Raw genomic sequence first — 16,173 nt, forward strand, 5'->3', positions numbered from 1 at the left:
AGTGGCCATGGGTGCAGGTTTTGCCCAGGAAGAAGCCACGTGGTGTGTGATGGTGGCACCATCACCTTGTGCCCCCAGAGCATAGCCACACTCTGGCAGCGCTCCGGGGACTCCCACACTGACGCCTCTGCAAGAGCAGCACGTAGGAGGGTTGTTTTCCATGGATAGATGACATAGAGACCATGGAATATGTCTCTTATTTACACGTCTGCTTATAGAAGAATGTAACATCCTGCTTCTGTGACTGTCAGCAGAATCTGGCTCTTAAACTTGCCTAATTATGGATGTCACAGTGGCTGCTGCAGCCTCAGGGAAATGGTACCTGGTCAGAGCATCCCAGGAAGGAGCAGGAGATCAGCAAGGTGCTGACACGGGAAAAGGGCATGGAAAAGTCAGTGGGAACTGTCTGCTGTGGTCCTGGATTTCAGCTGAAATATGTAGGGAAAATGTGGGGAAAAAGGGCATGAACTGAGTGGGAAGTAGAGATTTTGAGGAGGAGGGTTGGAAATTGTGTTCTTGCCAAGTACTGTCTCACTGTAAACTTTATTTATCTTTGATTTAGAGGAATTGGATCCAAAATTCACAGAAATAAACAGAAGATTTCGGAACTCTTTTTAAATCTGCCTCCAAGTTCTGCAGGGTCAGTACCGAGTGCAGGGTCACTTCTCTGAGCACTGAGGAGGATTTGCAGGGTGTCTGGGACAGAAATGGTAAAATTAGGGGGCAACAGGCCCCAGAAGAGTCCTGGCACAGCCAACTCATGTTTGCATATCACAGCTGCCACTCTCAGACAGGGATTCTGCAGGGGCTTTTTTCCCGGGATTGAATGGGAAGACCCCTTTCTTTGATGGGTTTTATGTGTCCCCTTTATTTTTAAAACCCTCACGAACCAGGCAAATATTCATGACATGGGCAAGTCCCGTGCACCAGCTCCTGGTCCTACAGCTGGACCTTGCCCAGCATCAGGTGTCCTGTTCCCTGTCCCCAGCATGAGGATGGAGAGGGGAGGGACGGTGTCTCCTGCCAGCAGTAACTGCCCTGGGCAACCTGATGGCCCCGGCAGCTCCATCATGAGGTGAAGCCGAGGCCAATGCTGGTGTCACACCCCGGTGTCACACGCTGGTGTCACACGCCAGTGTCACACGCACCCTGTTGTCTCTTCTCCAGGGGCACCGCCAACAGAAATTACTATAAAACAAGTTTCCTGCCAACCTCGGCAGCTCTAATGAGTCAGGAAGTCGTAATCTTGGAATATGGGAACTGTTGACAGAGCCTAATTATTTTCTGACAGTCTTTCTAACACCATTGGAAAATAAAACACCTACGTAGGCTCCGGAATCGCAGACGGAGTGAGCAATATTCCACAGGCACCTGCTAATTTGTCCCCACGATCCTGGTTTAGGCTCCTTCCCCCTCACATTTGCTGCTCTATGGCTGCTCCTGCAGGGAGAGGAACTTTGTGATCAATGACACAGAACCACTGCTGCTGCTCCTACGGCTTTTCCACATGCTGGGCCTCACATGAGGAGTTTATGGCTCTGACTGGATCCCAGAAAACCTTGTATCTGTGCCTTGCTGTCCTGTCTCTGTGTGGTTATTCCCCCCCAGTCCCACTGCTCCGTGCTGATCCTTGGACTAGTTGTATTTAGTCATTAAAATTCTAATTGTCCAGGACTGCCCTTTTCTCCCCCAAACCAGATTATTGATTCTTTCTTCAAATTTGGCCTTTGCCCATTGCCTCCCTCTCTCGGAGTGCTGGGAGCACCCGGACCTGTCCCCTTTCCATGTCACCCCCAGCCTCCCTCCTTTCCAGCTGTTATCAGAGCTGCGCTTTGAAAGTTCACCCCAGGCTGGGTGAGCATAGGCAGGATTGCACATCCAGGCTGCTCCTGCAGCACTCCACAGAGCACCAGGACTCCTTTTTTTTCCTCCACTTTTACTCCCACTCCGTGTTGTCATTTTTGCTCTCCCACCTCTGCCCTTCCTGGGACTCTGCAAAGCTCTTCACAGCCAAACACCCTCCAGGAGCAGTCGAGGAGCTGGTGCTGCTGTGCCATTCACAGCTGGTGCTGCTGTGCCATTCCTGTGCTCCTCTAAGGCACCTGCTCCATCCCTGATTGCTCTACATCTCATCACTCCCTTTCAGGACTAAGATCTGTTTTCCTTCCCCCCCACAGCCCATCTGTTGGTGGCACCTTCTCTGTGAGCCTCTGTCTCCCTCATCACTCAGACAGGAGGTGAATATAGCACAGTCTTGCATAGTTTTCCCTGGAGGCTTCCCAAATGGTTTGGGTTTGTAGTGCTGGTGTAAGAGTAGCTCTCTCTTCTCTCACAGGACAGACATTCTTCCCTTGCTATCCCTGCGTGGCACAGGTGAATCCCCCTCCCTCCAGGAGCTGGCAGGCAGGAGATTGCCAAAGGGGGAAGCCTTTCCCTGCAGCTATCCTGAGTATGACTGCTCCACAAAGAGCTGGAGAGAGACTTTGGACAAGGGCCTGGAGCGACAGGACAAGGGCAATGGCTTCCCACTGCCAGAGGGCAGGGTTAGATGGGATATTGGGAAGAAATCCTTCCCCGTGAGGGTGGTGAGGCCCTGGCACAGGTTGCCCAGAGAAGCTGTGGCTGCCCCATCCCTGGACGTTTTGCTGAGGGACGCAGTGATCACAGCAAACCCCTCTGGAAGATTTTTAACTTGGGATGACACTCATGCCTGGCTTGAAGCAAGTAAACAATGTAAGGGTGAGCAATGCTGAACTCCCCATAACAGCAGCAGAACTGGGTGTGCCATAACGAGTGTTCCTGCGGAACAGGTTGGCTACATCCCAGTTGTGACTGCCCAGGGAAGGGTCCTGGAGAGCTCCGTGGCTTACCTTGGGCAGGTGCTCTCTGGGTGCACTGGCGGATGGACAAGGCTGAAATCTGAAGATGTGCTCACACTCCATGGCCTCTCACCACGGGTGAAGTCAAGCGGAGGAGAGGAAAAGCCAGGACAGCTCTGGGATTAAAGCAGCTCATCTGGGATGAAAGAGAAACTGACTTCAAATGCCACTGACCACACGCCACACAGATGCCCCCGCTCTGCCAGGGCTGTGGAACCAGGAACACTGCACGCCTCCCACCCTGACCCCACGGGCACTGTCCAGGCACCCTGCAGGTGGGGAGCACAGTGGAAAAGAGCTCCAGGAACGAGCACGGTGGTGTCACAGGAGCACAATGGGATGAAGCTGCAGGAACCAGCACAGCAGTGTCAAAGCACGGCAGTGTGAACAGGCACCTGGTGAAGGCACTGGGGTGTTGGTCCCATGGTATCCAACCGGCTGCCAGGGCACGGGGCTTGAGGGCTGGTCACTGGCTTTTGGGCTACAGCAAGTTTATGGAAGCTGCCAAGTGGTTTTGGAGGAAGATTTTGCCGGAATCTGAGAGTGGACTGGCACAGGAGCTGGCAGTGGGAAGGACGGGAGCCAACCTTTTGGTGCCACAGGGAAACCGGAGCCCGTGCGGCACCAGAGGCATGCGGCAGCTGTTCACAGCTCCTTCCTCCTCCATTTTTCACAGCTTAAGCACTCTCCTGGCACCTCCATCCACTCACACACAACCCCTCTTGCTTCCTCATCCCTTCCCCACTTCCAAAGCAGATTTTGGACACTTTGGATAAGTAATTGGACACCTTTTCTTACCTCCTCCCCCTTCTTACACCTTGTCAGGGAAAGGGGCTCTCAAACCCACTCACGAGAACTTCTCAGTGCTTGTGTCCTCCCCATTCCCCTCATCGGGGGCACTCATTTCTTAAGGCATTTGCCATGTCTGTGTCAATGATAACGCACTACTGACACTCCTTTGGCGTTTCCATGTTGTTTATTTGGAAATAGCCCGTTATTTTGGACAATGTTCACCAGTGGATGTGATGACAGTTCTGCCGCGTGGGTTTCCATGGCAGAGCCTTGAAGGGGGACGGAGCCGGCCCTGACCCGCGGGGGGCCGTCAAACCCCAGCCCCGGACCAGCCGGTTCTGGCACAGCCCTGGCCACCAGAGTTGGGGGCAACCGGTGCTGCCGCCCTCCCCCCGGGGGCCTCCGTGATCCTGGGGCCTCCCTGAGGGGCCATCTCTGCTCCCCTCACCGCGGGACCCCCATCCCAGCTCCTCTCACTCCTCCCCTGTGGGTCCATGCCGGCTTCCTCACCCCGGGGTCTCCCTGGGGGACCATCCTCACTCCCCCCATTGCCGAGGGTTCCCTTCAGGGACCACCCCAGCTCCCCTCACCGCGGAGGGCTCCTGGGACGAACTTCCCTCATCCTGGAGGTCTCCCAGGATGGACCATCGAGGGGGCTCCCCTGGGGGCTCCCTGTGAAGGGCCGTCCCGCTTCCCCTGATGCCAAAGGGCTCCCCCGAGGACTCCCCTCACCTCGGGGTTCTCCCCAGACAGGCAGTTCCCCCTCCCCATTCCAGACTCTCCCCCCACCATTGCGCACGCGCGGCCGTTCCGCCCCCGCCGCTCCCCCCGCTCCCCGCCCTCCCCCCGCGCACGCGCGAAGCGGCCGCGCCGCCGCCGTTCCCCCGCCGGCCCCTCCCGTGCCCCGCGCATGCGCAGCGGGCTCGGAGCGGCGTCGGGCGCGCTCCGCTCACACCGGCCCCGCGCGCGCCGCCCGCTCCCGCCGCCCCGGCCCGACCTCCCGCCCGGGCCCCGAGCGCAGCCCTCCGAGCGCGGCCCCGCCGCCTCCCGCCCGCCTGTCGGCTCCGCTCCGCACCGCACCGCGGCGGAGGCAGCCGCGCCCCCCGGCCCGGCCCCCCCTCCTCCCGCCGCCCCCTCGCCCCTGCCGGGCCGCGGAGCTGCGATGCCCTCGGACTTCATTTCTCTGCTCAGCGCCGACCTCGACCTCGAGTCCCCCAAGTCGCTCTACTCCAAGGGTGAGTGTTCGCGGGGGGGCCCGCGCCGGTACCGCCGCTCCCGCCGGGCCCGCGCCCCGGGCCGCCCCGGGCCCCGCGGGGCATCGCCCGCCCGTCGCCCCCGCCCCGGGATGCGCGGCCGGAGGGGCCCCGGGGCCGCGCGGGGCCGCCCCGGCTCCCCCGGCTCCCCCGGCCGCATTCCTGGCCCGGCCGCGGCTGCCGCAAGAATGTGTCCGGACAGGTTCCGGCCGCGGGGCCGGCGGCGGGGGGCTCGACCTCGGGGTCCCGCCCGGGCCCCCCCGGCGCTGCCCCGACCCACGGGACGGGCACCCTTCGGCCTGGAGCGGCGGCTAACGGAGAGCGCCGGCCGGGCCCTCCAGAGCCGCTCGTTTAAGTCTCCCGGGAACGGGGCTCGGTGGAACCGGGGAGCTCGGAGGTTTGGGGTGGAACTCCCTGGGTTGGGGTAAAACCAGGCACAGAGCCCGGCGTGGGGAGGGCGCGGGGTGACGGTACCGGGGGCTCGGAGCATCTCCGCGCGTTATCCCCGGGCACCGGGGAGCAGGAGGTAAAGCGGCATCGGCTCTGGGGAGTCGGACTCGGAGGGGTTGGAGGGCCCTTAAGAGTAAATTAAATTAACACCTGCTTTTATAATATCCGAATTTGAGCTCTGACAAGTGCACGAGAACACGGATGAGTACATCAGGACAAGGGTTATATACCACACGAGTTTTTAACTCGTTTTCTACTATTTAAAAGACCTGAAAGTCACTACTAGTGGTTTGTGGTACTCGTAGTGTCTACTAGTAGTTTAATAGTAGTTTCTTGAACACATCTGCCCACAGTACAGCTGGTGGGGGAAGCAAGTTTGGGCCTCTACAACTGAAAAAATTGAAAGTCCCTTATTACCCTAAAGTGAAAGTTTAAATCAGTTTAGTGTTGTTACGAGGAAAATGAAACTTTTTTAGGATCTTTGGAACTAGCTGTAGTGTGGTCTTTAGCTCTGAGTTGTGTGTTGTTAGAGGTGAAGGTAAAAGAAAGAAAGACTTCAATGGATCAAAGCATATCTTGGAAGCTCTCAAACTGCTCAGAGTCATCTCACTGTTTAATTGATATCACCAATACCTTGTAAGCTTTCTTTAGGATGTTACTAGAGGGGTTCAAGGTTTTCCAGTTACCCAACACGATGTATTGCAGTTGGTTTAAATCCTAGTGAGGGTAATAGGAGAATATTTTGAAACAAGGTAGTTCAATTAAAAATACAGGTGATAAACCCCATCAAAGTTATCCTACAGGAAATTTGGGAAGTGCGCACCATTAATTTGGAGCACATTGAAAATAAAAACATTCTGTGTAAGCCACAAAATTTCTTCAAGGACTCGTGAATTGAGCAGAAATTTTGAACTGCCCAATCTTACTGTGAATTCTTGGGGGTTTTTTGTATTTAATGGAATAGTTGAATGTTTCAGGTAGGAAGAGGTCTCAAACTGATTAATCAAGTGTGTATTTTTTTTCCGGTGCGTGGCTGTGGGTTCAGAGGTGGAGGAGGTCAAGGGAAGGATGTTGTGGCTGAACTGAGCTGCTTGATCCAAGCAAGCAACCCTGACAGCGGTGTATAAATCAGAGAATGGTTACAAAGAGGTTAAAGCAAGGTTTGCTTTTTGTATTTTGTCATAATAAAAGATCAGGGAGGTGATAAGTTGGAAAGCACTTTAAACTTTAGAGCTAATGATTACACTTTTTGAGAATGGATAATGAAGCAATCGTGAGGTATATTGGTATGATTTCAGCTGGATCTAGGAAAAGGTGTTGGTGGTTCTCTGACTGATCAGAACACATTTCAGTGGGTCTTTTTTCTTCCTAGATAGATATGGATAAACTCACCCTGTGGACAAGTGCTCTGGCTCAGGGTACGAGTACAACTGATGAGATAAAGGGAAAGGTCTGAACACAGCGAGAGAACCACAACTATGCATTTATGATGAGGGTGTGTTAGAGCGAGTAGTTTCTCATAACTGCTCTGCTTTTAGCAGTGCAGGCGCCCGGGGGTGAGTCCAGCCCCAGGTTGAACTGGGGCCAGTGCCTTTTCCTCTGGATCGGCATTCCTATGCCCTGGGGTTGGTTGTGGTTGGCGATAGGAGCCCTGAGAGTCATCAGGGACGGTCCTGGGATGTTTTGGGAGCGCAGAGATGATGAGAGAGGCTGAGGTTGGGGTGGTCTGGGGAGTTTACAGGGGTTTCTGACACAGGAACTTCAGTTTATTGTAGTTAAAGTGGCAGAGTCTGCATGCACTGATTAAAAAAAGCAAGGTTACATTTGGAAAGCCAGTGAATGGAGTTTTTTGTAGTGCAGTTTTTTTATGGTATATTTTGTCCCGCTCTCTGGACAGGCTGGGTTACGTCATCAGCCTGTCCCTGTGCCATGCGTTAAAGTTTTGGCTTCCATGACTATCTCAGTTAAGATTTTTGTTTTCATATTCGTTAAAAAGCATTAAGCAAAACTCTAAAAGCTCCCATACCTCAGGTGAAACAGCGATGTGAGTCCTTAATTTGAACTCTGATCTGCTAACTCGTTGAGTCATTTCATTTATGCGTAGCTTGAGAAAGGGAATATTTTGGGTATCTAAATACTTTATCTTGCATCCTCGTGGATGTTCCAGGAGCAGTTCCAGGCAGAATGAATTCCCACGTGCACAGTTCGAGCGGTTGCGTCCCCCGTCCTTTCCTTGTGGCTCCGCTCATGCCAACACTGACGCTCACCAACAGTGAGCTGGACTGGGGAGCTGATCATGTTAAAATTAACTCAGCTTCTCCCTTATTCCTTCCCAAGGGAGAAGGGGAGGAGGAATGCTGATTTTTAACTGGGTTTGCCGTGGGTCTTCATGAAGGGCTTGTGCTGACTCAAGGAAGGGACATGTGGCAACTGGCTGTGAGGAAGGGTGGGACTGGTTCTTTCAGCAGCTTATATTGGCTTAAAGTGATGGTGAAACTGTTCTTAACTTGCAGGCCTCTGGAACAGGATTTATAAATGTTTTATATATTGATTATAGCTGTTAAAAATGAAAGAAATGGGAAGTGTGGATTCCAAGGCCTGTTGCTGGAGCTCATCCCATAGCTCCCGAGGAACTGACTTGTATGAAGGATTAAAACCAACCTTTAATGTATAATCAATATTAAATAATGTATAATCAATTAAAAAATGCTTTGTAACCATTGCAGAAGGCTGGCATTTCCTGATAAGAAGTTAACAGAGATACAAAAAAGTATGCACCACCTCATGCAGAAAATATTTGGGCTGTAGCATGTTTCTTTCCCATCTTTACATAACACACTGTCCTTTTTGGAATAAACCAACCCAAATGTGCATACAGATTAGTAATGTAGTAGAAAAATCACTGGAGCATAAAACCTAAAACCTCGAGGCTGGTTCTTCTGTGTTTGGGTATCATCTGCAACATTCAAATAGAGCAAAGTTGGCTCTTCATTGGAAACAGGCAGAGGTGAAAACCTGTAATTAAAGCATCTCATCAGATGTCAGGTACCAAATCTGATTAAACGTGGGATTAATTTAGCTAATACATTCATTTTGAATTACACAGTAATGTGTGTGTGCTAATGAAATGGCATTTTTGCATTGCAGCAAGTGCCATCAGAAGTTTTTATTTATCTCCCCTGATTTTACTTTCCACAGCTGAGTGACTGTAAAACTGTGAGACTTCCTGGAATTTGGAAGCAACAAGAAGAATGTTAGTATTCTGATAAATAGCTCTTTTGCCCTAAAAATGTCATATAACCAAAACTCAGTTTTTCTTCATGCTTAAATGTGAACTGACTGTAATCCACTTGTGGGTGCTGGGAATTGGGATACAACACGTGGGATTTGGTGAGTTTCTTTTTTTCTGCCAGAACTTTTTTCTTCCCATGATCCCAGGGATAACATTGGTCAAAGACAGTGACTGAATTATCAAAGAGGGATGGAAGAGATGCCCTATAAAAATAGTTTTGAACCTTCAAAGTAGTATTAGCAGGCTTTAAGAATAGAAATCAGACTTGGCTTCTTTTTGTAGCAATTTTTATCTTCTTTATAGCTGGTAGAAGGTGCCATGGTGGACTGTGCTGAGTGTTCCGTGAGGGATGGATTCATACATCCACCGTTTGCAGCTCTTCCAGCTGCCCCTGGGACATTCTGACTTAAGTCAACTGAAATGGATTTGACTGAAGTTCCTTAAATTTTGTGTCAGGCTCATGAATGTCCTTTTCTCCTTGGAATCTTACTCTTTTGTTGGCTTTAGAAACAAAACTCTGGAATGTGTTGCTGCAAGATGATTGTGGTGCTGGGGGTGGGGGGAGGATTGTGAATTCACAGCTTTCCACGGTATAATTTGAATATTCTGGTGGCAGAGCTGCCTGAACAGCCCCTTTCCCCCGCCGTCTGTTCTCACCCATGGACTGTGCTCTGAATCGTGCCAGCACAATTGTTGTTTGTGGTTGGGAGATGAATGGGACTGGGAAGCTGATCTAGAATGGGGATATTGTACTTTTGATCGGATTTTCACACATTGTTCTGCTTCCTGGTCTAGTTACTGTGCAGCTGCACAAGGAGTGGTGTCACGACAGGAAAGGGAGTCTGGAACACTGGGATTAAATTGAGGTGGGAGCAGATGAGGTAGAACTGCTAAACTGGCTCGGCCATGGGAAGAAATGCTCCAATGCTCCTCATGTTGTGCCTTCTGTAGCATTTGTTGAGCCCGTGCTCTTGTGCTGAGACCAGGAAAGCAGGATTCCTGCTGGAGCTGGTTTCTTGGGAATTGGTGAGGAAATCCATTTCTGGAGCTCGGGGAGCTAGGCAGGACACTGCAACACCTCCTGCTGCAGGTGTGGATGGAGGAGTGTGAGACTGCTCCTGTCTGGGGTTCTCCCATGCTTCCCTGCTTGCACCTGAGTGTAAATCATGGAATTGTTAAGGTTGGAAAAGACCTCTAAGACAATCAAGTCCAACCGTCAGCCCAGTACCACCACCGTGTTCATCACTAACCATGTCCCCAGGTGCCACATCCACATGGTTTTGAACACTTCTGGGGATGGGGACTCCACGACACTGCCCTGGGCAGCCTGTGTGAGGGCTGACAGCCCTTTCCAGGAAGAAATGTGTGGTGTGGATCAAGGAGTAGGGGAAATTCAGAGAAATTAAATAAGCTTTTTCTTTGGTTCTAAGACTAGTTGGGTTTGTTATTATCAGTTTTACTCATTTCGGATACTTCATGCAGTTCTGTGAAAGTTGTAGTTTTTTCTGTTAGAGAGTCTCCATACATTGGTTGATTCTTTCATCCATGGAACTGTTGAAGTTCAGGTTGGACGGGGCTTGGAGCAACCTGGACTAGTGGAAAGTGTCCCTGCCCATAGCAGGCGGTGGAATGAGATGAGCTTTAAGGTCTCTTTCCACCCAAACCATTCTGTGATTCTTCACTGCAGTTTAGTGTTATAAAGAAGTAGAATTTTCTCATCCTACATTTCTGAGATTGTAGGTTAAGACTTTTCATTTTTTATGAAGCGCCTGATCTTTATTTATAAGTTTTCAACAGCATGGTTACCTTCTGGGATCTGTTGACTAAAAATGGTTGTCAGCCTGGAGACTTGATCTGATTTTTTCACTGATAATTTGCTTCTGTAGTTTTATTTGAAAATGTATTTCACAGAACCATTTAGGTTGGAAAAGACCTCTAAGATCATAGAGTCCAACTTTTGAATGATCCCCACCTTGTAAACTAGACCAGAGCACTGAGTGCTGTGTCCAGTCGGTCCTTGAACACCTCTAGGGATGGTGAAAATGAAAGACAAATAATATGAATAATACTTTGTTTTATACAAAAAAGCAATGGCCTGAGCTCATTTTGAGGTGTAGAAGTGCTGGTATACCCCAGCAGAACTTGGTGAGTGGCCAAAGTGCAGGTGAAGTCAGATGTGTGGTCGTGTCTGTGCACTTATCACGTTTGTTATCTCTGTGTGTATGGAAAGAGTAAACTGAGGAGGTTGAATATTCAGATAAGTTTTGACTTTCTCATTCACAATTATGTTAGGATCTGACTGAAATGAATTCTCAGACCCAGCTTTGAACAAACTCTCAGACCCAGCATGTGCTAATGGGCACAGAGTAAAATCTTCAGTAACTGCTGTTTGCAAAGCAAGCAGCGCTTCAGCAGTGTTTGAAAGGTAAATGTCCAACTTCAGGTACATTATTTTACTATGCTGTGTTGCTCTGAGGGATCTGTGAGGTGTATATCCCTGCAAGGACTGAGGAATGTTACCACTATTATATAAATACGCTCTGTAAATTGTTCTCAATTCCCCTCCATGACTTGTCCCTCTAGCACTTGGAAAGGTTTTATGGTTGCTTTGTAAATAGTCAGAAAGGGTTTGGGGCCACCTTACAAAGTTTATAAAACTGATGTGATGTGCTGAAGTGATGCAGAGTTTTGATCCTAAAAACACGTTTGAGTTGTGATGAAGCTCAGGAGGTTTGGAAAACAGGGAAGGTGGACAGTGGTTCCTGTTGATGCCCAAATAAGATGAAGATATGGGGGAGCGAGATTTAAAGAAATCCTAAAAAGTTTTCAAATGTTGGAGTTTCCATTCCGTTTCAGAAAAAGTGACACTACATCCAGTTGTTTCAGGCTCTCATTGTCTGGAGGCCTGACTTTTTTTGTGTGTGGATTCACTCAGCAGAGGAATCAGTGAGCTTGGACAGGACCACTGTGGGGTGATTGAGAATAATCATCCACTGGGTTCAGAGCTGCTGTTGACTGGGACAGTTTTCTGCCTTTGCAGTGAGGATCCTTTGTATGGACAGGTGTAAATTCTTACTATTTGGGGCACAGTGGGAGCATCTGGATGCTGACTCAGACCTTTTTTGACTCTTGCTTTGATTTTGGATTCAACAAGAAACTCCACAGTCCAGTTGCATACACGGTGAAGAAATATTTCTTGTCTTCCATTAAGTTTACGCTCTCTTCACTGTAGTATTAGGAATGGGAAAGTCTCCTGGTAATATCTGAGTACGCTTTGTTTCTAAGGGAGGAAAAAGGGTGGCTTTGCTTGGAATGTGTATTCCTATTAAAGCAGATTTACTGAGGAATTTATAATTACAGTTCCTAATGGTCTTGGTTTTATCTCATAAGTAAATGCTGCAGAGCTCAGGAGTTGGCCTTAGGTTAAACTTCTGAAAACAGTCAGATGTCCCAGTTGCGGGAGAGGAGCTGGGTGAGTCTCGTGGAGGCAGTGCCAGCTCTGTCACAGTCCTCGAGGCTGGCATGGACCTCCTGAGACCCTTAAAAAGGGACACTTGTTTATCACGAGGGTGTGCCTTAGATATTGACTTTTTGGGCATTCCTGGAGTTCTGTGCTCCAACCACACTCAGCATCTTCAGCAGTTTTCAACTCCTCTCTTCATGTCAGCAAGAGAGAAGGACCTTCTCTCGTCTCTTGTCTGTGAGTGTGAGCAGTGCCCAGCCTTAGCAGGTGTGCAGGTCTCACCTAGGAGTAAATCCTACCTTGTTTTTCTTTTAGGGCATCTGAATTCTGGCTGGTGCCATCTGCCTTGCCTTGAAACCCAGCACCGGTGCTTTAATCAGATGGGAAAATAGTTTGGTTTCTTATTTTGTGGCCTGAAAGGATTGAGTTTAAGCTTCAGTAATTCAGTTATTTGCTGCTACTTAAGTGAAAACAGTGCTTTTGCAGGTGTGGTAGTGAGGAAGGATTATGTTGGTTAGAGCACATTTGGATGCTCCTCGCTGTGCAGGTATTTTGATACATTAACACAATAGCAAAAGAATTCCTTTAGAAAGATCAGTGCTCCTGAACCAGGGTGTCTGCAGCCTCCCATAAACCAGGGAGTGAGTCTGTAGCTGATTGTCACCATTTGGAAGGTGTTATAATAGAAATACTCTTCTAAACTTCCTGTAAACCTTTGCCTGTAGTTTGCTGCTGTCAGAGCAGAGGTGGGTTAATCCATATTTAGTTTGATTTGTTACAACTACGCTTAAGTTTTAGGAGCTTGGCAGTTCCAGAGAAGTTCCACCACTGATTCCTTCATTGCTGTCTCCTGATTCTGTTGGGATTTTAGCACTGTAGTGCAACGAGGAATCTTTTATCCACATTTTGCCATTAAATGCCTGGCTTAAGTTCCCACTTGTCTCCCAAGGGCCATGTATTTGGAGAAGAACTTGCTTAATGCCTTGAAAGCCTGTTTTTGCAAACAACTTGCATGTTTATTTCCCTGAGGAATCCCTTCCAGGGGCATATCCCACAGGTTTACCTGAGCATGCACCTCATGTGCCTGATCAGTTGGTCTGTTGGAAGTGTGTTAGATGTCAGACTTTCCCCAAAGCTCTGTTTAACTGTACCAAGGAGTGCTGTTTGTTAAACATCATCTTTCTTTTTAAAATCAGTGTTTATAATCAAACACAGTTGAGTTAGAAGTAGAAAGCAAAGTGATGGTAGGAAGCACAAATATTTCTCAGTTTTGGTGATGATGAAAGAAAATACCCTTTAATGGCAGTGTCTGACTAACAGGAGTGAAGGGAGGGAGGTGTAAAGGTGGTGGGCTCCAGATGCTCCATGTTGTGTTAGGAGTTACTGGGACAGGTCAGGTGTCGTGAACACAGCCTTTACACTCAGGTTTATAATGAAAAACTGAACCCAAGAGATGGTTGCAATGTGTTGGAATTCTTTCAGATGCCTTTTATTTTTCACATCAAATATCATGGTACAGCCTCTAAAGAAAGTAGTGCCTGTATTTTTCATTGCCACCGTTGCATTTCTTGTTCCACAGCAAACGTAAGAGATGACAAAACCAGCCCCATCAGAAAAAATAGTGCAGACTTGAAAAAGCTGAGAAATGTTGTTCTGAGACCACAGAACATTACAGGTCAGGTGGATTCTGAATTCATGTGTGTGTCCCTGGATTCGATGGTGCATTGCTCCTAAGGAACTGCCTGATTACCTCTGTGTTTCTGGTGAACTTTGATTTTTGAAACAACACCAGTGTTTTAAATAGGTTGATAAAGAGCTATTATTGATATTCTTTGATTGCACAGTGTTTGGGTTTCTTTGAACATTTCAAGGCCAGATTGGACGGGGCTTGGAGCAACCTGGTCTAGTGGAAGGTCTCCCTGCCCATGGCAGGGGGTGGAACAAGATGAGCTTTAAGATCCCTTCCAACCCAAACCATACTGTGATTCCATGATTCCGTGATTCTCTGCTCGTGTACCTGCAAGTCTGTCAGCCCTGAGTTGCACTGTCTTGTCCACAGTGGTATTCAAAGAGTATTTTTCAGTTCTTGGGTTTTTGTCTGGAGTTTACAGCTGCATAGGACAGACATTTCAGTAAGTTGTTACTGGTCCATTCCTTGAAGTGACAATTCCTAAATAATGTTGTTCTGTCTTTCTGAAATGTGTAAAATTGGATGCAAACAAGATCCAGGATTTATACTGCCTGTCTACATTTATAAAAGTCCTCTTTGAGCTGTGAATGGGGATGACTGAAACACGGCCAGGAAAGCTTTATTTGACATTTGGAAAAATGCCATAAATAGAATTCAGCTAACACATGCCTTTGTCAGTTGTTGAAATTCAACTTTAAAAGGATTAATTTCTCAACCCTAACCTGCTGTGCAGAATCCTGAATATTGAGATTAGCAGCTTTTCTGAAGATTGGTGGGATACTGCAGAAGCTGGTTCTTGTTCAGTTACGAATTGCTTGTAAAATTGCCTTTTTAATACTGGCATTTTTGGTACTAATACTTGTCCTTCAAAAAAATGCGAGAAACAATTTTTAGCTTTGATTTTTATTTTGAAGTACTAGAAATAATGATACTGCGGAATTGTCCAAGGCCAGGTTAGATGGTCTTTAGAGCAACTTGATTTAGTGGAATACGTCCCTGCCCACGGCAGGGGAGTGGTATGAGATGAGCTTTAAGGTCCCTCCCAACCCAAACCTTTCCATGATTCTGTGGTATTACAGCTGTGATCAAATTTTAATGACTTCAGTCATTAATAATATATTATTGGTCATCTTTCTCTCAGAAGTGTCTCTTTCAGCAAACTCCTCTCTCCTTCACTAACATACTATAATGTGCATTTTGGGCAGTAGCAGCATTTGCAGGCAAGATTTGGATTTTAGTGCCCAGTGATACGTCATCAGCATGCAGTGCTCAGATCCTCTGCTGATTCTTCAGAGTGGAGCTGCACCAACATCAGCTCTGTAATCCTGCAGTTTTCCAGCACAGGCAGCACTGTGGCATCTGCCTTTCCCTACACACGCGTGAAACCTGTTGGTTTAGGGGTTGCTGCTTTTGTCTGAAGCCAGGGGGAACTGGAAGGAAGATTTTCTGTTTGGCTGTGTAAAACATCCTTGTGTACACTGCAGTTCCTTTGAAAAGCTGCCACTGTTGCTGTAGCAGCAATCCAGCCCTGCCAGGGCTGACAATAACAGGAGCGCCGGCGGGAAGACCTGCTTCCAGTCTTTGCTCCACATCGGCAGATAGGCTGGGGATGTCTGGCAGGTGGAGGGAATAGTGCTCTGTAGTTTGTTCCCTCTGTCAAGTGAAGGTGACAGAGCATCTGGGAGCTGTGTGGAATACCATGGGCAGTGTTGGGGAGTTAGACAGAACACCCAGGAACAGAAGGAATTAGCTTCTATGTATTTTAGATTGCATACTCAATTTGAACTGTGTCCTGTGTTTAGTCATATTCTGAGACATACTCAAAAATATGACATGAAAGCAATGTTTTAGTAAGTGGGCACTGGGTAAGATAGATTGGACTGGTAGCCTCAGGAGTTATGCTCTTACTACGACTCAGCTTCTACTCTTGCAAGAATAGGAGTAATCAGACCAGTAACTCTGTAAAATGTTTTAGGGTGTCTGCATAAAGACTGTTAAGTAGTGTCTGCTGTCCTCCTGCTCAGCCTCACTATGTATGGGCTGCTCCTTGCTCTCTGGCTTTTGCCATGCAGTTACACATTGAGTGTCACAGTATCCCAGACTGATTTGGGTTGGAAGGGACCTCAAAGCTCATCCAGTCCCACCCCCTGCCCTGGGCAGGGACACCTGCCACTATCCCAGGTTGCTCCAAGCCTTGTCCAACCTGGCCTTGGACACTTCTAGGGATGGGGCAGCCACAGCTTCTCTGGGCAACCTGCGCCAGGGCCTCACCACCCTCACAGGGAAGGATTCCTTCCCAATATCCCATGTAAATCTGTATCCTTAGGGTTTAGTGAGACTTAGCAGTCCTGCGT

General features: G+C 48.6%; 1 protein-coding gene and 1 long non-coding RNA gene across 5 annotated transcripts in view; one reads left to right on the forward strand and one right to left on the reverse strand.

The window, feature by feature from the left end:
* Nucleotides 1-480: 480 nt before the first annotated feature.
* Nucleotides 481-3,006, reverse strand: LOC120323850. Its single transcript, XR_005564747.1, has 3 exons — nt 2,871-3,006; nt 1,326-1,440; nt 481-696 (listed from the first exon to the last, which is right to left on the reverse strand). It is a non-coding gene; the product is annotated as an uncharacterized LOC120323850 (long non-coding RNA).
* Nucleotides 3,007-4,659: 1,653 nt separating this feature from the next.
* NFAT5 (nuclear factor of activated T cells 5) overlaps nt 4,660-16,173 on the forward strand; it is a 54,130-nt gene continuing 42,616 nt past the window's right edge. For all 4 annotated transcript variants that reach the window (XM_027744538.2, XM_027744540.2, XM_027744539.2 and 1 more), the window contains exon 1: nt 4,660-4,906. In XM_027744538.2, coding sequence (XP_027600339.1) covers nt 4,834-4,906 — 73 coding nt within the window. In that variant the 5' untranslated portion in view covers nt 4,660-4,833. The remainder of the gene's footprint in view (nt 4,907-16,173) is intronic.

Source organism: Pipra filicauda, unplaced genomic scaffold (genome assembly GCF_003945595.2).
Source record: "Pipra filicauda isolate LSUMZ 115617 unplaced genomic scaffold, ASM394559v2 scaffold357_size738173_pilon, whole genome shotgun sequence".
NCBI lineage: Eukaryota > Metazoa > Chordata > Aves > Passeriformes > Pipridae > Pipra > Pipra filicauda.